We start from the raw sequence: 21,627 nt of genomic DNA on the forward strand, positions 1-21,627 counted from the left end.
TAAGAAAACTACATTCTGAAATGCAGATCATCAGAGATCATATTTTGTCTTTTGTAAAAAGAACAAGATTATAACTCTAGTCAGTCATAAATGACTTCATGTTCCCTTTTAAGGAATACAAAATTAAATCATTCCGCTTGATCTACCTGGGCATCTTTATAAAAACATTAGACTTGAGGTTACAGACTCTTGCTAATGACGTATCCTTCACCTCACACCGGTGGTTTGTGTTATGAATGTAGTTATTTAAATCTGAGCATAAGATTTTTGTGCTGTAGTATTCATTTGAATCAAGACAGATGGTCTACTGCTCAGTGCTACTTTTTTGTTTATATCATTTTCTGGAAATAATTGACTTCTTGTATCAGTAAGTCACAATCTCTGTGGTCAATAGAGTGTCTATGTAAGAAAAATTTTAAAAAAACTAATATTTTTTGCAAATTTTACTTCATATTTTCTTGTTAGAATTTTAGTTCTATCATCCAGAAAATCAAACTACTGTTGTAACTAAATGCATATGAAGAAAACTGTACAAAGTACTAGAAAAGACTTCTTTGAATAGCTATGCTACTGGTAACCACAAACACTGTACTGGAGCATAAGAATATTCCTCCCCCAGAGTTTCAATAATGGCTCAAATTTCCCCAAAATAATTGTTTTTAAAATTGTTATCTGTTTGTAAGTTTCTGGCACTGGGGAAACATTTATGGAATAATTTCAGGACATTCTCATACTGCATTTAAATCTCTGCAGTGAATTCAAAGAAAATAGTGTGTTTATAGTTGTCTCTCAGTTGTTCCTTGTCCATTAAAATGCTGAATGAATATGCCTCAGAACATTATAGCTATCTTGAAATTAGTAAGATTGACAGCATACATAAATTTAGTCATAAATTTCAGGGCGCTGTTGCACTGTGGCTCTGACAAGCACATCTTTGGTGGATGATCTACGTGTTCTGAGAAAAGTCAATGAGAAGCACTGAGTAAAATTCTTTTTATGATGCTGCTGCCTCAGAAAGTCAGTGAAGTCTGAGATGGGGCCTTCACTGTATTATGGCTCTGTAACCATAGAATCATAGAATGATTTGGGTTGGAAAGGACTTTAAGATCATCTAGGTCCACCACCTGCTGTTATGGGCAGGGAGAATTCTCACTAGACCATGGATTGAGCTATCAGAGCTCTGTAATCATGAATTGGAGAAAAACAGTCTATCAGCTTTGGTTTTATTAGATTTCTCAGAAATGTCAGGTTACTCACATAACTTTCATAAACTTGTATTTGAACTTGACAAAGTCCTCGTTTTTCTCTGTGTTATCAAAGGGAAAAAAGATATGATAGTAAAAGGGAAAGATGATGTTTTCTGCACATCAGTTCAAGGCGCATAATAGGGTAGATGATAAGGGTTTCCTTTAAGAAGAAGAGTTTTTATAAGTCTAGTAGCTAAAAAAAATCTTTTAGGCTTATCCAATTTGTGAGTCAGCATACACTTAAGCTTGCTAAAAATATATATGGAAGTGTTCTCCTGAGTTGGTATGCTCGTAAGAGTGCTGATTTGAATCAAATTATTTATGAGAACAGAGCACATCTAGCAGGAGTTTTAACTGCTTTAGCCTTGATAGTTCTCTAAAACATGAACAGAAGATAAACAGTAAGAATAACCCATTGTGTGATGTCTTTGGGGAAGAGATTGGAGAGGGAGCATGACTAAGTCTTCTCAAGGCAAAATTATTTTTCACTTGATGTTTCCTATATATGCTAATGCTTTGATAACCTGTGTGATGTGATGTTTGAGTGTACTTTTAGATCTCTTTTCCTCTGTAATGTGTGCAAACCTTCCCTAACGTTCCCCTGTAAATAAATATTTTGCTTCCTCTGTCCAATGATAATTTAGGTTTAGAATTTTTTTACTGTTTTAGGTATCTTAAAATCATAAACAGCTGGAGAGAAAAACTTTTAAACATTAGTGTAAACACAAAAAAATTCTTTGTGTTTCAGCTGATGAGTGATACTACCTGCTTTTTTGCCCTATTTACTTCAAAGTTTATGCCCCTTAATTTGCATAAGCAGTAGCTAGGTCCTTCATTTGTAGATAGGTATGTCTGGATGGCTAAAGTTTTAATATTTCTAAGACGCATAGCAGATCTTGATTACTTTTCAATTATATTTATGAAGTTTTCTCTTTTTTTTGTAAAGCTATGAGAGTCTCTCTCCAAGTTCATTCCATTTTACTAGTAATAACCTCCTGACTGCATAACTTTTATTCTTCTGTAACTATCCAATGTAGTGCTTTTTGTTCTGCAACTGTTTCATTCTAGATTTCTGATATTCTCTCTCTCCTCTTTTTTTTTTTTTTTTCCTTTTTAAACATTATTGAACACCTTAATCGCAGAAAGTAACATTACTGGGAAAGCTCAGGCTCACGAGCCCATTTGAATAGGATGTCTTCAACAGGAGTTGAGGTCAAGGCAATACTTCAGCAAAAGTGTGTATAGGCTTTCACAGTAATGGTAATATATTATTTGCTAGAAAAGATCAGAGGTGTCTGGTATTTCATCTCCTAAGATGGCCAGGAACAGGTTCAGAGAGAAGAGCTATAAAAATAAGTGATCTTTAACTTTTAATTTCATTTTTCTATTTGTGGATCATCCAGTTTCTAGTGGAAGTCGGAGAATCCTGGATACTAGTTATAGCCATAAAATTGTGCTCTTTATAAACATCCTGTCAACAGTAATTTTAAGTGATTTTCTGCAACATACTCCTATGTTTACCTGTGGGGAAAAATAATCCATACCCATCCCTCTTTCTACTCTCTCCACACACATTCTTCTGAAGAGTTTTTCTATGGCTTGCTCTTTTGAGACAGAAAATTACTAATGGTTACTAAGATCACTTCTCTTTGTATGTGTACCTCTCTCTCCTTTTAAGTTATTTTAAGATCACTTCTCTTTGTATGTGTACCTCTCTCTCCTTTTAAGTTATTTAACAAAGTGTTTTATCAGCAATTTCAGTTTGTAAAAGCAGTGTGTTTAGAAGGCCTAAAGCTGTGATTTGTGTTGCATGATGCTTAGACTAAAGAGACCTGATGGTCCATTAACATCCATCATAAATGTAAATGACTTAAAATCTTTCCAAAGCTGTCTTAAATGATATGAAGCCCTTGAGTTTCAGATGTTTAATATGTAGAAATTTTAAAATATGGTACAAAACCAGTGAAAATTCATATCATCATTCATGATTTAGTCATTCAAGTGTGCATATTATTGTACTGAAAATAATATATGCTGAACAAAATTATTGGAATCAGATGAGTTAATATTAAATACTATAGATTTTATCAAGCTGCGTTAGAGGGGTGTTTTTTGTCTTTCATGTTCTTTTTCTTAATGACAATGATTAATATTTCATATTTTTGCAAGCACACAGAAGGTAATGTAAAATAATAGCTGAGCTAGGGGACCTTTGCATCTAAGAGATCTTGTGCATTTTTAAAGGAAATGATGGTGTTTCGAGCCATGTTTTAGAAAGTGTCCTTTCAGACCCTAATATACTAAAATTGAGGTAGACACCAGGAAAGTAATTTGAATTTATCTCTGGAAATTTATAAGTATTTGTTCATGGACTATGGATTATCTAACAATGTGAATAAACAGTACAAAATGTTTATGTTGAAAAGCAACAACACATTTTCTAAAGATTCTTACTCAAAGAACCAAACCAAATTTGGCAAGACCACTATATTGTTAGAAAGTTATTCAATAGCCTTTCTTACATATTCTTGTAAGGAGGACAGCTACTAGTCTGCACATAAACTGTTTCCAAGCACAAAATCACCCACCTGGACATAAATGAGACAAGCATAAGCCACAATAATTTAGATGTGATCATTTCTATGGAAATATTTCTGTAATTTTAAATAGATGCAGATAAATGTTATTGTAATGGAGGCATCCTGAAAATTTGACTTGTATGGCTCTCCTGACTCCTCTTCATTTGCAGGGCTGTGATGTCATTGTTATACATCATAACCCAGCTTCTCAGAGAATGAAAAAAAAAAAGTGCTTGTAGATCTAACCAATTTTTCAAGAAATCAGTGTCCCAAAAAGGTTAGTTACTACTCCTGAAGATGGGAGATACCTTACAGCTAAAAAAAACTGCTCATCTGAGCATTTCTGCTTTCTCCTCAGGCCAAAATGAATAACATTGACTTAAACTGCTGTTGAAATGGTTACAAGAAGGGATTCTTATCTGTTGTGCCATGTACCATCAAAGTTAAAATTCAAGAAACAGTACTTAAAAAAGTACTGAGCAGACTCCATTCTGAAATATGATTTTGTGATGGAAAACCGAAAATAAAGCAAGTGGATTATGCAGGATAAAGGGCTTTTAAAAGACACATGCAGGGTGATGGGAACCTCATGAGTATAGGCTGAAATACTCAGAATTTACCATATGTAATTCCTTACTATTCTGGGAAGAACAGCAATTTATAGCTGGGTCAAGATATTCCGCATCAGCTTCTAGCAAATATAGTCACTGTTCCACTTCTCAGCTGTCCTAAATAAAGCTCTCAGACAGATTTTTCTTTCCTAATTCCTGCTTCACAATGAGAGTAACAGGCTTCTGAGCACTTAAGAGTGCCAAAAGCACTTAAGAACTGATTCTTCATCTTTTTGTTTAAGCTGTGGTTTTACTACAAAAAAAAATGCATTGTGGCAAATAATTTGTTTCACCTATAATGAGTCCGCACATTGGGAAATGTAATAAGAATTTTGTACATAATCTTCACTCTGTTTGTTTCCTGTTAAAAGATACACAGAGTTAAAACTACCATGTTATATAGTGCATGCATTGTAGCTACAATAAGACAAAGTTTATATTTATATTTACCATACTGTAATAATAAAACAACACTATTTTTCAAAAAGATTGAAGTCTTTTAATTAACTATCTAGACTGTTTCCAAGGAAATGCTTAGATGCTTAAGAGTTAATATTTGTTACTATTACTTAGAGTTAGCTTAATATTTTTGTGAGCTTGCATGTGGTCTTCTTCATATTTTTTTAATGATTTATGGATAAAGTCCTATGAGAATTTTTGTCAAGTAATTTCTGAGAAGAATAGTTCCTGTATCCCCCTTGGAACTGGTAAAAGAAATGTAAGTATATGAAACAGTTGCCCCATTGAATCTCTGATTGTTTTACTTGTTTAATCTTTTCATTGTTGTCTCCGTCATTTGTGTAAAGTAAACTGTGCTCACAAAATACCTAACTGTATGTGTTTCACACATATCTAATTTAGTGAAAAGTTAAGTCATATGATTGATGTTTCTTCAGTCTTTGGAAATGCTTCTTTCTGCCACATTTCTTCAGGTTCTATTGAGAAAATTACCCATATAGAAACTTTCACATTTTTGCAGTCACAAATACTAGCTTCTTTTTAAAGCAGAGCTAGCAGTTCATTTTTCAGAAATATTTTTAGGTATTTGGGTTTCTTTCAAAACTCCAAAGACTATATCATCCTTTTTAGAAACATCAATGCAATATATTTTAGTTGCTCAATATGTTCATGGATTGAGTCTCATTTTAAAAGGTAGAGCATAGTTTATAATGAAAAAAATCTTTCTATTGTTTAGTGTGTTATTATAAAGGTCACAATATGTAATGCTTCTCTGGAATATCAACTACTGTAGAACTGATATTACCTGATTCTTGTTTAACACCCTGATAGTTGAGGTGTGTAACTTGAAAAGGTGCCAAAAGGCTGAAAATCAAGGAAACTGATAAAAGAATGTGTCCTTTTCTTTAAGTTTATGGTCTTTTGTTCAGTTTCATGATGCTGGGATTTGAATTCATGGTCTCTCAGCACAGTAAATAATTGCAATTAAACCCTTGGTTTTAATGTTGGAGTGCTGGTCAGTCTTTGCGTCCACAGTAATTGGAACAGCAGCTTAAGTGCAGTGTTTGGTGGAACATGTCATACTAGTGCATCAACACTGACCATAATGTACTCCTGGAGGGAATTTTTTTTGTTACCATAACAGTCATTCGGAACACTAATTCCTTCAGATTTCAGGGTTTTATATTAATGGCTAATTTACCCAAATAAATCAGTATTTCCACTTAGGTATGCCTTCAATATCCCATTACCTTCCACTGTCAGAACAAATGGTAAGGAAGAGCAAATCAGTCTGTCATTTACAGATGGATTTAGGAATTACTTCTTCTATGGTCCACCATACCTGAGGATAGATCTTGCTACATTAAAATCACTAAAAATGTTGTCAATTTGTCAAACTGTAAAAAAGCACAGCCTTAGAACAGAGATCATGCTACTTCTCATGCGCTGTACAGTGACAAGCATCTTGGTGTTCAATCCTGAATTATATTCACTGGAGAAATTCAACCGATAAAAGAGCTTAGTGGCTACTTAAACAGAATAAAGCCTGCGAATTATATTCTTTCCACACTAGGAGAAACTTTTTTCAGAGTGAATGTGGTATCCTTGTGCTGAGGATTTTAAGAATTTGTAGCTTTGAACTAAGTTTCCATTATTCATGGAAGTCATACAGCCAAAGCCACAAGCCACAAGAACTCTATAAAAGAATTTCATTGAATGGAGGAGAAACATGTCTTTACAATGAGTTTCCCAAACTCTGTGACTGCCTGAACAAAACAAACAGGCTTGTTTCTACAATATTCTGAAGTGCTAATGGCAAGCAGAAAATGTTGCTGGGAGTTGCACCAAGGAAAACATAGGAGGGAGAGGTATACTTGATAGCCAAAAATGTTACAATTTAAATATATTGTTGCTTAAGGACTATTCCTAACACTTTTACATAGTTTTCTTTAGTGATCATGCCCCTCAATAAGACCTTTTTTCTTAACATTTAAGCTGTGGGAGAGAACAAATTTTTCTGTGTAACAAAATGCCATCCTGATGGTACAATGTTAACTTTGATATTTCTTTTTAGATTTCAAGTCCACTGGGACCTACAGTTCATATCTTGGGATAGTTCATTTCTTTAATTTCTAACAGTATAAAATTTGGGTTGGCTTCTCACCGTAACCTATATCAACACAGTACATCTGACATTTCCGTTGTATGTAGTTCTATACAACCGTTCAGTTCGTAATGATTCTGAAAAGAAATAAAACCTTTTACCATCTAAAAGTTCAGCCTTAAATAGAAGACATTATATTTAATCCAGGTATTATTATTAATTCCTATATGCTGTGTTTGGGTAAAGCATGTTTTGGGGAAGAACAACAGTTATTATTCAAAGACCTCAGAGAAGGGAGAATCTACAACTCTACTCTTCTATGGCTTGTAAATGATGTATTTCCCTCCTGTTTGTTTTTTTTTTTCATCAACCTGTTGAGGGTTTACTGCTAGTGGTTTAAAACATTAGTATCTACTAGTTCTTAGGATAAACTGGATTGTAACTTAGCATCTGATGATACAACCATATTTTGCTGCTCCATTCCAAAATTAGGTAAGAAGTGTTTATTGAATACATGTGGGTGTTTTACAAGATTCTTAATAGCTTCTCTCATAATGGGATACTACTTGTACAAAAGAACTAAATGTATACATTAGATTTTCTTTCCTAATACATCTAAAAATCTTCATCCTGGCTACCAGTGACTTCTTTCACTTTCCCAATGAGGTCTAGATTTTCAGATGAAATTTTCTGTAATTTATAGTTGTTGTAACATGTTATCTGTCCACAATTTGTTATATCTTCCTTAAAAAGGAAAAAAAAAAAAAGTTTTTCCTTCATCAACTGCAACAGTTTGTTATAAAGACTTATTATTTTGATATATATTTCTATTTACATAGATATTTTATGTATTTATTATATAAACAACCTACATTTAGGGGGTTTATTACTTTATCTCTGTTGTTTTTTTCCTTGTAAAGTTTATTTGACTTCATAAAAGCCCAGATTTATAATAGCAACAGGTGAAAAAGAGTATTACTGTCCTTTTGTGTATAAACTGAATATAATCTCCCTCACCTTATCATGTCAGCATCTAAAAGAACATCATCAAGCTAATTGTGGTAATAGACATTTTGAGAGGATATGCTGAGTTGAAAAATCACACTTCCATTTGAATAAATCATTCCTAAGAGCTTACTAAGAACATCTAGGTTTACAGCAGCAGCAGAATAGAAAAACTAAACATTTATATAGATAGATAGATAAATTGCTCTTCAAGCATTAATATTTCCTGGAATCTTTCCTGAAAGCTCTCCATCTGGATTCTAATACCATTATCCATATATAATTAAATAATGTAGGCATAAATAATCAGATCAAACAGCTTGGACTTTGGGGAAAGTATTGCTAGCTAAAGACAATCAAATCAATGTAAAATCACAGAAAGGAAGGTGAAAAAATACAAAACGAAAGAAGAGCCAGTTGTAATATCTAGAAGAGGGAGGTAGTGTGGGAAACAGCCTGCTCTGAAAATTAGTGGCATTAATATACATAAATCATCTCAGTCTCAAGCACAGGATTGAAATATTGCAGTCTAATAAAAAATCATGCATCACCCAACCTCTGGTTACTGCTTATATGTATACTACTTGTCCTAAAAGTGCAGAATTTCTCAATTTCATTTAGTTCACAGGAAAAAAGAGATAAACCAAGTTATATTACCTAGCATGTGCTGCAATCTGAAAGTGTGCCACAGTCAGTTGGTGAACCATCTGACTAATCCTAAATCGCTTTGTTGTAACTTGATCATAAATCTAATCCTTGCAGGATTTATTTAAAAAAAAAAAAAAAATCAAGCCTAAGTAAATAATAAAAGAAAAAAGTTTTCACAGGAAAATTAACTGCTTCAGGCAAATAATCCTATTTATGGGTAAAGGGGTTCAGAAATTGAGATTATATAAAAGACATATTAAGGTTTTGAAATTGGAAAAGGTATATTATTCAGGAAAATATTTTAAGGATTAATAGCTTGACAATATCAGGTTATTGTTTTCACTCTTTTTATATCACAACCTGAATTATGCACAAAGTACAACCTCCATGGTTTTTTAATATAATCTTTTTTTGTCCCTTTGTTGAGCACCAGTTTAAATTGGTGTTTTCATACCATTCACTGAGTGGATCTATCTGTTTATGAAAGTGAGCATGACAGAATTCTAGCAAGGGATGGTTTGGTAAAGAATGTGACATGTTGTTCTGAACTTTAATTCAAAAGTGGTCACCAAACAGTTCCAAACCTCTATAGACTTGCTGAGAGCTCCCTTCTTATATATGCCCAGCTATGAAATAAGTTGTCTTTTCATAGGAACTGAGCATTGTTAGGGCATGGATTTTCACACTGGAAGTTTCTGAAAAAGTAAATGGTCACAAATAAGTGAGTAAAAGCCATTAGAACACTGAAATAAGGAAAGGAGTAAGTTAAGAGCTTTTCAGTTAAATCATGGTATTGGGTTCAGTAACTTAGAATCAAAATATTGCAAAAGCATGTAGCTGTGGTAATTTGAAGACATTAGGGTAGTGCTGGTCAAGCCTTCTCATGTTTACTGCTGTGGATTTCTTTAACCTTTCAGAATCAGTTTGCATGAGTTTTAGAGATTTCTTACAAGACTTTATTGTTCTTCAATAAACTGGTATCATTGGTAGGTAAAAGCTAGTACACAGCAAGATCCACAATTTCTAACATGTTAAATTATCCATAGGTACTTTCAGAATAGATTATTGCACAATTTTTGATGTTTGACTATACATTGTTGCCATAATTTGCTTACCATTGTAGTTCCTGAAAGTCTTAATGATAAGAAAACACTTATTTTTTAAATGAAAAAAAAAAGAACTTTTTTAAGCATCAATACCAAAAAGACTGTGGAACATGTCATTCCTAAAAATAATAAAATCTCTGAGAAGACATGGTTGTTGCTAAATTTGTATTAAGGATTCCCCTGAGCTTTTACAAGTTTCTTTCCTCAGGAGTTCTGGTTAGTTTTGGTTTGGTTTTTATTATTTCCTTACAGCTCTCTCAGTCAGTACTTTAACACAGCTGTTATACTGTGAATAAGGTTGCTCAGATGAAGAAACTGCTTACACTTAAACATAGCTCAGAAAGCTGTCAAGAAATAAAAGATGGATTACACTCACCTACCTCTCTCTGTTTTTTTATCTAATGAGTTGGTGAAGAAAGAAGCACTTCCCATTTCTTATTCATTTTTTTATATGTAAATGTTATCTGGGGCTGTTGTCCTAAATTGCTTTGATAAGAAGGCAGAAAGTGGTGCTGTACAGGACAAACTCTAATCTCTTTAATCTTGAACAGTGAATTCCATGTGCACACTGATAAGCCTTTGGCGTACTGGATGGCTTAGTGGAATTTAAAGCAAGCATTCATCTCCTTTTCTGTTAAAGCTTTAGTTGTTTCACAAATACTAATGTGCAATAAGTAAGCAAATCTTTTTTTCTAACTTTGATAACTACACACCAGGGGTTTCTGAGGCAAATGAGAAGTTTCAAAATACTGGTGATGTAAATATTCTTATCTTTCTTACATGTATCAACCAAATCTGCATGAAGCAGCTTTGTATATGGCTAGTGTTACCATACTGATTTGTAAATGTGAATATTAACCAACTCTACTAAGCTCCTGTGGAGCTAAACTAACCCCCCTTGCTCATTCTGAACCATATGAAATCATACTAATTTTACATCTTAATTGTACTATTGTAATTTTCAGAACATTTTTATATAGATGTAAGAATGCAGGGCGAGCTGAGACTATTTGGTGATCTAATCTAAAATTTTTATACCTCTGATTTTACTTACATGTTCTGTTCAGCCTGAGGATCTTACTGTATGATAGCAGTAGTTCTCAAAGCATGAACCAATTTTAACCTGCGAGACCTCAGTCTGTGGAACCAGATAGCCTCTTCATGTGTTGCGTCACTTTGTGTTAAAGCTTTGCACTAAATCTTGACAAATTTGAAGGATCAACACTGTGCCAAAACAATGTGAACTTTCCCACAGTTTTCATTTTAGGAGAATCAGCTCTTATGGGTCAAATGGAGGAATCAAACTGTCAGAAACACCATAGATCAAATATTAACAGTATATATGTTGACTAGTATATGTCAGTTGATCATAGAAAACAGTCTTGGTTTCAAACTGCAGAAGAGCATAAAACTTGCTCTTGCTCTGGTTTACAGTGCTTTCTTTTACTGTAAGTCTATGTGTTGGCTGTCCTCATTATATTAACACATTGTTGAAAAATGTTATTTCCAAAGCCTACATCATTCAGAAGTAATGCCACAGAATAAATAAAAATAATATAACATATAATAAAAAAAAAAGAGAGGAAACATGGAAAATGTGAAAAACAATTTCCTTGAAAAATGGGAAAATTCAGGAAAGGAAAAACATACCTAACAGCTAGAACCTAATAAAGCCTGGCTTATTTAAAAGGAGTTGCATAAATGTTTACTTATTCTATATAAGCAGAAGGTTTTGATTTTTTTTTTTTTATTTTCAAATAAATCACAGGGGAGAAATCTTTTAATACTCACTTTTGCATTTTGTTCTCTGGGTTGTACAAAAACTTGCAAATGGGGCAAAGCTCACCACTCCTCTATGGCTGTAGTGGTAATAATGCTTTGCATGAGGTATTCTGGGAAATATATCTTTTGATTTTGCTTTCTGAGAGGCCTCTGTTCATACATGCTGACTTTTCTCATATACTGAATGAAAAATGCAAGATAAAAGGTACATCAGGCATTCATTCTCATGCGTGTGTATAGCTGGAAGAAAAGTTCTCAGGCCCCAGAAACTGACTACAAAACCAATAGTAGATAAATTTACTATTGCTATTAATAATCCTACTACTACCCACTTTTTAGTTCTAACTTGATTTGCATTAAAAGCAAGTTACAATGCTAGCACTGTTAATGTTCATTTAATTTTAATAATGAAAATAAATGTAATATACTTTATATATGATTTCCAAAATAATGAAAAAAACTGTTGAGGTATGCTTAATTTTTAGGACTCCATAGCTTGCTTTATTTCCAGGAAAGTGCTGAATTGGAGCAAGTTTACATAGCTCAGAGGAGACTAGCTTTGCAGAAAGGAAATATCTGCATCCAAAGAGAAAACAAATCCCTTGAATTGTCTGAAACTATGCAATCCTTAAATTCTGAGTTTAAATCCATTTGCAAGGCAGATATCATCTTCATATACTTTCATCTTGCTGGTGGGTGAAGCTGAATTTCACTTACAGGTGCTTCTATTTGACATTTCTGCCTCCCCTTTCCCAGAAGCTGTAGGAAACATCTTTTGGGGCAGAAAAAACTTCCCAAACAGCTGCATGCTCCCTGTTGTATATGGTGCAGATCCAGTCCCCAGCAGCTGCTACTGTACCACCTTCCTACAATAACAGCACACAGAAGAGGCAGCTGAAGGTGTATCTTCTTGTGCAACATCTAACAGACAGAAAGGAGTCGCTGCTGCATTGCTGCCGTATACAGAGGCAAAGGGCACAGGGACTGCTTTTCACTCCTTTTAACATTTAATTGTAGGCCACCTAGACTACAAAAAACACAGCTGGCAAGTCTGTTACACACTGGACTAGCATGTAGAAAGCTGCCTCTCATAACTTGCACATTAAAGTCCACTGGCTATCATGAGGAGAAGTCCATCAACCTGCTGGTGTTGTTTTGTTATTTTTTAACCAGACCCCTGACACTTGGGGTCACTTCTTTCTGAGATGGTCTTCAACATGAGGCATTACAATTTGCAAGGCAGCAGGCTAATTATCTTGCAGTAAAACGCCGGCCTTGATGGTTGGCTGCACTCTTTTCTGACATTATAAAAAGTTATACAAGTAGTTCTCACTAATGTTAGTAGAATGGGTACATAGCTTCAGGACAGATTATAGTTTTTGTCTTGTAGGACATGAAAATAATTGAGACTGTTGTCAAGACCTGGGTTGGTTTTCTTTGAGTGTTAATGTATTTTGGCAAGATGTCAAAAGTATATCTAGTATTGAAAGACACTTATCCTGGAATGTGTAGGAACACACAAAATGCACAAGCCACCAAGCAATTCATATCACTTTTGTGACCGCCGCCATAGCCCCAAAGCCATTTTTTTCAAGTGAGTTCAGCACTTTTCTGTTGATAAACAAATGGTTATCCTGGAGGAGGACATTTGTTCTCTGCGCTGGACAGCTATTGCTAAACCAAAATTTCAGTTGCACCTTTTAAATAAAGCAATTAATGATTTTTTAGTCTTAAAATAGACACAAATAAGTTTTATACACAGCAATCATACCCTAATTTTTCATTAAGAAAATACCAGTATTTGGAACTGTTTAAAGAGTAATGTAATTAGTTTGGTTTTGGTTGGGTTTTTTTTTGGTTGGTTTTAATTCATGCTCCCCTTGAAATTAATGAGTTTCAAATATTTCAAACATTCTTTTTACTCCTTACAAAGAACAGCTTTGTAAACCAATTGGCTTAACTCTCTGTATGTGGATCTTTTACTGTCATATATTATTTGTTTCCGTACATGATTCTTCACCTGTCTTTTGCCATGCATAAGAAAAACAATCAGTGTTATGGTGGATTCCTGGTGTTATCCCCAGGAGTCAAGAAATCTCTGTCTCTGATTCTGTTCATTCTTTGTCAAGCAGATATTATTTTAAATTTCCGAACAACATATGTCAGCAAGTCTGGCCAAGTTATATTTGAAGCAAGATCTATTTGTATCCACTACGTGACTACCTGGTTTATCATTGATTTAATTGCTGCACTTCCTTTTGATCTTCTTTATGCTTTCAACGTCACTGTGGTAAGTACCAACCTGTCTTTATTCTTCTTCAAGAGTGGTTTGTTGTTTTTTTTTCCAAATCTGGAGACTTAAACTGAATAAACTGAAATGATTTGGTGCCTTTTTCAGCTTTGTAGTATATTTTCACATCAGATGCTGAAGTGAGGAATACAATGTAATTATCCACATTGTCTAAAAATATTACAAGATTGAATGTCAAAGTGGCCATTCATTATCATGAAAAATACGTATATATGATTTTGGTTTTAATTGTTATCATTGTTTATCATTGTTATGGTCAGTAAAGATAGCATTCTTTACTCAGCTGGGAATCTTTTTTCTCTTTAACTAAGAGCATTCTACTGCAAAAATTACAGCTTGATCACTAATTTCTGTGTGTTCTAATACCTATTACTTAAAATTGTCATTAACTTTATAGTTATAGTCTATAGGCTATAGTTTTATCTTTTTTAGGAATATAATGACAAAACGTTTCCGTTGCTTTGAGAAATATGTGGATCTAATGTCTGGTGATGTCACAATTGCGATGGGTTACATTTCTATAAGTTTAATTATGCTATTAAAAAGGTTTTTCTTCTGATAGCTTTGTTAGACTTAGTAGAGTAAGAACTTAAGCAAAAAAGAAAAAACCCTCAGAAAACCCAAACACTCCTTCTCCCACTGAATAAAAATTTTTAATTTTGGAAAAAAATAGTGGCAGTTTTCTTGATTTTGTGAATTTTTCACATAAGACTCTTAGTTTTTTAAGCTGTCCATTTTCTAGTTCTTAGAGTTTTGATCTTTTGTAAAGAGATGCACTCAATCTCATTTTCATTAAACATGAGTTTAATGTGTACATAGATGATAGGATAGACATATCAGAAAAAAAAAAACAAAAGAGAAAAACACTAGATGAAGTCTCCCATGTAAGGTATCATGTTTGATTTCATTACTTAGTTCCATTTCTTTCAATGATCTTTATTTTCACTCCATTTGTTCCATTAAGAGCCATCAATCTGATGATAGTGCAGTAGCTTATAAAATCAAGCAGTTAATAGTTCCACATTCTTCAATTACTGTTTTTTTTATAACTAGTGGTTAATCTATATAAATACACAACTATGTCAATTTATCCCCTACATTAAAACCAAAAAGCCACCCATAACTATGTTTATTTAACTTCCATGAAGACTTGATCTCTAAATGAACCTGGTCTGATTTTTTCCTTCTGTTGGGAAGACCATTACTTTTTTTTGTACTGAATTCTGGGAAAAGAAAGCATTATCCAACAATATTTTTTTACAGATTAAATGTCACAGTATTATGTCACAAATAAAATGTCACAATCACTACTATAACCAGATTAATACACATCTCACCTATTGTACTTTAAAACTTTTCCTTGGTAAGATCACTAATATGGTGTCTAGGAATATCCTGAAATGTTGAGATGTCCCTCTGTTGGTAGTGGATCCTTAACAAGATGAGTGATGATAGATTAAGTTCTAACACTGAACCCCAAGTAATTAATGATACATAGCAATATTGATCTCAAAAGTAACATTGACTGACAGACATAGCTCCAATGAGGTAAATGAATGTGCTTCAAGAGTTTAATACCTTGTTAAAAGTTTTTGCAAGGTCAAATCCGCTTCCTTCATTTGCTTTGCCCAAATTTGTTAGCTAACTGATGTGTGGTAAAGACATAGTAGAGAATCAAGGGCCAACGCTCCCTTCCTTCTGGGGACTGAGAGCAAATCCAGAATCTGGGAGTCTGCACACTACATTCTTCCCAGAAAACTTGGTCGTTTTGCTCTCTGTAAGATTCCTTTATGGGAACACAATGTATTTCCAATTGTGGCAAGACGTGTCAACTGTTAATATAATCCTCAAAATAAGGATGACTATCAACTGCTTTGAGAGCTGGGGGGAGGTGTTAATCACATTCCACTGTTTTCACACTTTATGATTTAATAAGCCATTTCCTCATATCTGTTCTCAGATTTTCACTCCATCAACTCTCAGATGTTGCCTCAACAGAACGGTGAGAAGGGGCATCAAGGGGCATCTCACACCTTTGTTGTTCAGGCCCTGACGCAAAGGCCACACCTTTAGGGATGCTCTAAATTCTACAAGCTATAGGTACAGTGCCATATATACCTATGTATTTGTGGCACACAAATGTCATCCTCTGGTTAGAGACTTATGTAGTCAAAAGTGCGTGAAAAAGGTGTGGAGTTTCTTTCCATACCTATTGATATTTCAAAAGAAAAAACATGGAACTGTATGAGTTGGATCTACTGCCTTTACATCTTGAAGGAATTCTGCCCTACCTCTAAATGGGTGACTCTTTGGAGGTCAGAGAGCACAGGCATGCTCCTGCTTAACTTCAGTGCCTGATGAGACCCCAGCTCCTACTATCTTTGTGTTCATCTGACAGAAAGCATCCCTTGATCTGTGGAAATGTGACGTACAGTGCTGCCAAAGTAGAAATCAGGCCATTAAGTACTAGTTATAATGACTGAATTTGCTCCTCTCTGAGTAACTATTGGTGTTTATAGAGCAAGAGTATAATTTTTTTGAGGAAGCCCAACAAATCTAGCAGAAAAAAAAGAAAGATCCCTGCCACTCGTCATTTCTTAAAGTGTATCCATGTTTCCTTACTAATTCCTTTTGCTATAAGAGATGATTCTTTCAAGCAGAAACTATCACTATTCTGTAGTAACTTAGTTTCTCAGTATTTCTAAGCACATTGCTGTGATTGAGTTTGTGTTAGGTTTAGATAAAATTCTGTCTCTGTCATTTTGACAGATAAAGGTTAACCCAGCTAGTCTAAAACAATTAACCAAATGGAAAATTTAGATGGTATGTATCTCTGGGCAAAAAAAAATCTGCGCAAGCACAAGTATGAGTGCTGACTCCTCAATTTGTCTTTTTAAATCTGTGACAAAATACAAGAAGAGTGTTTGGCATGACTAATGAGAAAAATTCAGTGCAACTACATATCATTTGTTACATCTCTGTTCAAATTGATGTAGAAATTATTTTGAAAAGAGGATGCCTTTAAGCCTTCAAATGAAACATGTATTTGCATTAAGACAAATATTATGATATCTGATTAGCTGTTTTCATACCTGTGGTTTTAACTACTTAAAAAAAGTAGGCAGAAAGTAGTCACAAGTGATCACTGGCAGGACACACTGTAACAGCCCTTTTGAAATTACTTATTTGTCAGAATCTAATAAAAAATAATTTCTCCTAAGTTATAATTATTTGTTTGTGATGTGGTAAAATACAGGCACTTATATAAAGATGAAAGCTCCAGTGTGAAGCCAATAGCAAATATACAATTATTATATATGCAATCATGTTCATATATTACTAAAACACCTTGAAGAGTCAGCCATGAATAGAGACCCCTTTATGTTAAAAGTGCAACAGAATCATGTTGGTTCAAACAGGCTGATGAGAGAGAAGGAGACTTTTAGAAATTGCTGCTGAAAAGGAGGCAGTTTTTGTAGTGGCATGGCATTCAATTAGAATAACTATATTTTAATAGTTATATGATCGGTTTAATACAATCATGGCAATTCATTCAAATATTTTACAGCCTTCTGGAGAGGCTTGCAGATATTCTTGTGCCTAAGGCCACAGCCATAACTAATTTCAGTGACTTATTGTCGATGACATAAAATGGTTATAAGGAATGCAAGAAGAGAAAACCTTGTAATTTTTTGTGTGCTCTAATGTCAAATCTTATTCCTGACAGCAGTGAACTTCAAAGTATGTTAAAAAAGTGCCATGGTTTTGTTGATTTTCTTTTTTTCTCTGCTGTCTACATGAGAAACAAACTTTAAAAAAAAATGAAATAACAGGCAGTGAATGAAGAAGGTTGTGGGAGGATTACTTACACATTATCAAAACTGTGGTAGGAAGTAAAAATGTTTGTAGAATTTTTATTTTCCTTTTTACAGGTTTTCCACCTACTTAATTCCTGAGACTGGATTAAAATCAATGAATTGTTAAGTCTTCATGAATAAATCTAAAATACCCCACATTATAGAATTTATCAGTCAAGCTGGACATAGCTGTTATGCACACCTATAAAATCAAGGTTTCAGATTATTAGTTGTAGTAACAGAAACTCTTAGTTTCGGATTACTCTGGGTTAGCAAAAGCAAAAGGATGTTGATAAAGCTTTTAGAATTTCTTTTCAGAGAGCTTGATACTGTGTCCTGGAAAGGCTGTGGGATGACATATCAAGTTTGAGGTTAATTTTCTATCTGATGTGTGTATCCTGACTCAGCCAGGTGCATCATAGGCATTAATCCTAATGTCTAATTAATGAAGAAGGGGGGGAAAAATGCCTAATGTTAATGAAAATTATGCCTATTTAATTTTTAAAAAAATAAATGAAAAATATTTGGGGTCTTAATCTTCATATTGCTTGCTAACTCTACCCAACAGCTGAAACATAAGCCAAGTATATTCCTTGCCAAACTGGGAGCTGTGCACACTAGTGTGCATATAGATTGGAGGATGCTTTGGAGGGGATGGGGTCATGCACATAATGCTCACTTTGTGCATTACTGAATTTCCTCTGGGGCCAGAACCCATTAACTTAATAAACTAATGCACACTTAGGGTGCTGAGCAGGTTAGGTGCTGCTTTTGCCACATATACTTGAAAGGCAATAATATTTTAGGTAAAGAATTTAAGAACTAGGATTAGAAGTTTTAATAAAAGCTTTTATGGACTCCAGTTTATTATAGGGCAGTAAAATATGCTCAGGCCTATGAACACAGGCTTAAATCTGAAGAACAAATCCTAGTCTTGTTCCTTTCTCTACTTCCTTGTTCTGCAAAATATCTGCTGTATGTTATTGCCTCTTCCAGGCTTAATTATTAAGCTGGTTTCATCTCATACATAGTTGAGCTAGGCCTACTACTTGGCCGTTAGCAGAAACTGGAAATCATTGTGTGTCTGATGATTATATTGTGGTTTCATATGGGAATCAAATGAACATTGGTCAGTTCTTTTTTCTTATATTTCTTTTCTAGAGGAAGATCCAGAGAAGGATCTATTTTTACACAAATACAGATTTTTAAGTTAAGTATGAAAGAAGACTGCATGAAAAATAAGTCAAAAGATCTCCTAGTGTTTCAAGTTTGTTTGCTTTAAATCAGGAATAGAAAAAATATGTGTACACAGCAAAAATAAACACTTTTTTTAAGCATGTTCTTTGCTAATCTCTGCTGTTTCAAGATTTGGTCTGAGCAGCTATGTAACTGAATGAAGAGTGGGCAAACATTCATAGAGGTTTAAAAGATAAGAGTTTCCTTTCACTGAAACAAAAAAACTGCTGACAAGTTGTTTTTTCTCCCTTTTCTCCTAGGTTTCCCTTGTCCACCTCCTAAAGACAGTGCGGTTACTACGCCTCTTGCGTCTCCTTCAGAAGTTGGATCGTTATTCCCAGCACAGCACAATTGTTCTCACACTTCTCATGTCCATGTTTGCCTTGCTTGCTCATTGGATGGCCTGCATTTGGTATGTCATAGGGAAAAGGGAGATGGAACAGAATAATCCCCTTACCTGGGACATAGGTAAGTTCTTCTTTCTGCTCTATATATGTGTACACATGTGTGTATTTATGCATATATATATATAAAATATAAAACCACATGTATAAGTCAATATACCCTTTCATTTTAAATCTTATACAATTATTTAGTACTGTGTGTAGAGAAGCAGAAAAGATTGATGCTCTGAATTTCAGGTCAATCTGAAAAAGAGGGTTAAAATGGAAATAAATGGCAAAAGTAAAAAACAATGAGATTTTTAAAAGTGATACAATGTTTGGGAAATTGAGTATCTGGATAGAAAAGGGCTAGACAGACTATGTAGAAGACTTGACGGAGAGTTCATCTTATTTTCTCAAATTAGGCATATTCTCCAACAGAGTGTGCTGATTATTCCTTATTATACATTGAAACAGGCCCTGATAAGCCTTCAAGTTAAAAACTCCCTTCAGGTATATTGTTTAGCTGGTTTACAGGCTTTGCTCTTTCGCACAGAAGAAAAGGTGTTTATCAGTGAAGGCATGGTTTTGGAATGCTCATTTGATCCAATGTTTAGTTTCTACCCCAGCCTTCATTCTGATTACATTGCTTTGCAGGTTTGAAGCTTTTCCATTACTCTTTAATGGTTTTTATTATTATTTCTAAAAGTTGTGCCCATGTGTGATGATACAGTGGGGGAAAATATACCTTGTATAGGAGCCTGGCATCTCCGGGTACTTGTACAATGTTGGAGGTGTTTTACCCATTAGTGCAATAGCTGACACTCCACATCTTCCTATGTGGGTAATTCTGGCTTTGCTGTAGCGATGAATTTTTTTCGCTGTCTTTATCAGATGACATATCAATCATCCTTTTTTCTCCCTTTTCTTTCTTATTCCTCGTATTCTATATTTTTAATTCTACTTGTATGCACCTTCAGCCTAAATCTATTACATGTTCACTGAAGCAGAAGATGAAACAAGGCCAGTGATAAAATTAACTCGAAAGGGGAAGTCCTGCTAGTTTTCTTTCTGTGGTTAGAATACTAAATATGCAATTAAAAAGCATGTGAATAATTTAAAATATGTAAGTTATCTTTGAGAGGTAAATAATGTATGCTTGTCTTTTTCCTAAACAAAGAGTATCTAAACATAGGGCTGAGTTTCCCAAAAGAGAAAATTATTTGATGGGGGGAATAATGCAAACACCTGTGACCAAAGGCTCAGTGATGTGCATCCAAACTGCAGTATGCCGTGTTCTTATCTCCTTTAATTTCTTTCTTCTCTCTTAACCCCATAATCATGTATCTAAATATCTTCTAATAACAGTAAGTTTGAAGGAAAAAAGACAAAATTGTTAAAGATGTCTGACCTCAGATGAGGTGAGAATGCTAGGTCAGGAAGAGGAAAAGAAGAAAGAAAGTCCAGTAAATACAGCTCTCCATTTTGTCCATAGGTTACTGAACAATTTGTGGAGCCTTTTTATTTTTCTAGTTCATTGTTTATTTCTTCTTCCTTTTGTAAACCATGTCTGTGACCTGCTGTTGAACTCCTCATAGAGTGTAAACCTCTCAAAGAAAAGACTGCAGCTGTAAGGAAGAATATACAAAGAAAGCACACTGTGCACAAATTGGTCAAATACTGCTAACAAAAAACCAAATCCAGATAATGATAACAATAAAAAGAAAAGACTGTTTGGTGGGAAGTAATTATGAAAACACATCATCAGTTTACATAAGCTGCAACTAATAGCTGATTTCAAAGCATTCATTGCAGCCCCAATAATAAGGATGGGCTGCAACCATGCTCCCCAGGTGGGGCTGCTGTCTATACTTGCCATGCAGCCTGTCCCTCTCCCTTTTACCTGAGCAAGGGCCACATTGGGAAAACAGAAATTGTCCTTATAACCCCTGGGGCTCTTGGCATTTACTGCTATGAAAACATTAACTTTCACCCCTCAGTTCTGTCCTCTCTTGGGCAACGGCACTAACAAGTGAATGACCCAACAACTTCATCAGAATCAATCGCAGTTTAACTGGAACAGAGCCATTTCACAGAAGTCCCACTTGCATTTCAACAAAGAGTGTTGAGATCTGGGTTATCACACACGGATTAATCTTCTGTGGACAGTTGCAGGCAATGCACTTCCTTGCTAGATGGGTCAAGGCACTTCTTAGTGGTGTGTACTCTTAGACTTTAAAATCCCACCTGGCAAAGAGCTTCTCTGTTGAGCTTAGAGCCTGATTTTCTTTTAGTTTGG

At 34.5% G+C, this 21,627-nt stretch overlaps 1 protein-coding gene across 3 annotated transcripts in view; it reads left to right on the forward strand.

Annotated features, from left to right (window-relative positions):
• KCNH8 (potassium voltage-gated channel subfamily H member 8) overlaps positions 1-21,627 on the forward strand; it is a 202,712-nt gene that overhangs the window by 117,269 nt on the left and 63,816 nt on the right. For all 3 annotated transcript variants that reach the window (XM_061464918.1, XM_061464919.1, XM_061464917.1), the window contains 2 exons: positions 13,674-13,831; positions 19,206-19,413. In XM_061464918.1, coding sequence (XP_061320902.1) covers positions 13,674-13,831; positions 19,206-19,413 — 366 coding nt within the window. The remainder of the gene's footprint in view (positions 1-13,673; positions 13,832-19,205; positions 19,414-21,627) is intronic.

This window comes from Pezoporus flaviventris, unplaced genomic scaffold (genome assembly GCF_033815535.1).
Source record: "Pezoporus flaviventris isolate CSIRO_AGI_PZ_B2104156 unplaced genomic scaffold, CSIRO_AGI_Pfla_v1 ptg000037l, whole genome shotgun sequence".
Classification (NCBI taxonomy): Eukaryota; Metazoa; Chordata; class Aves; order Psittaciformes; family Psittacidae; genus Pezoporus; species Pezoporus flaviventris.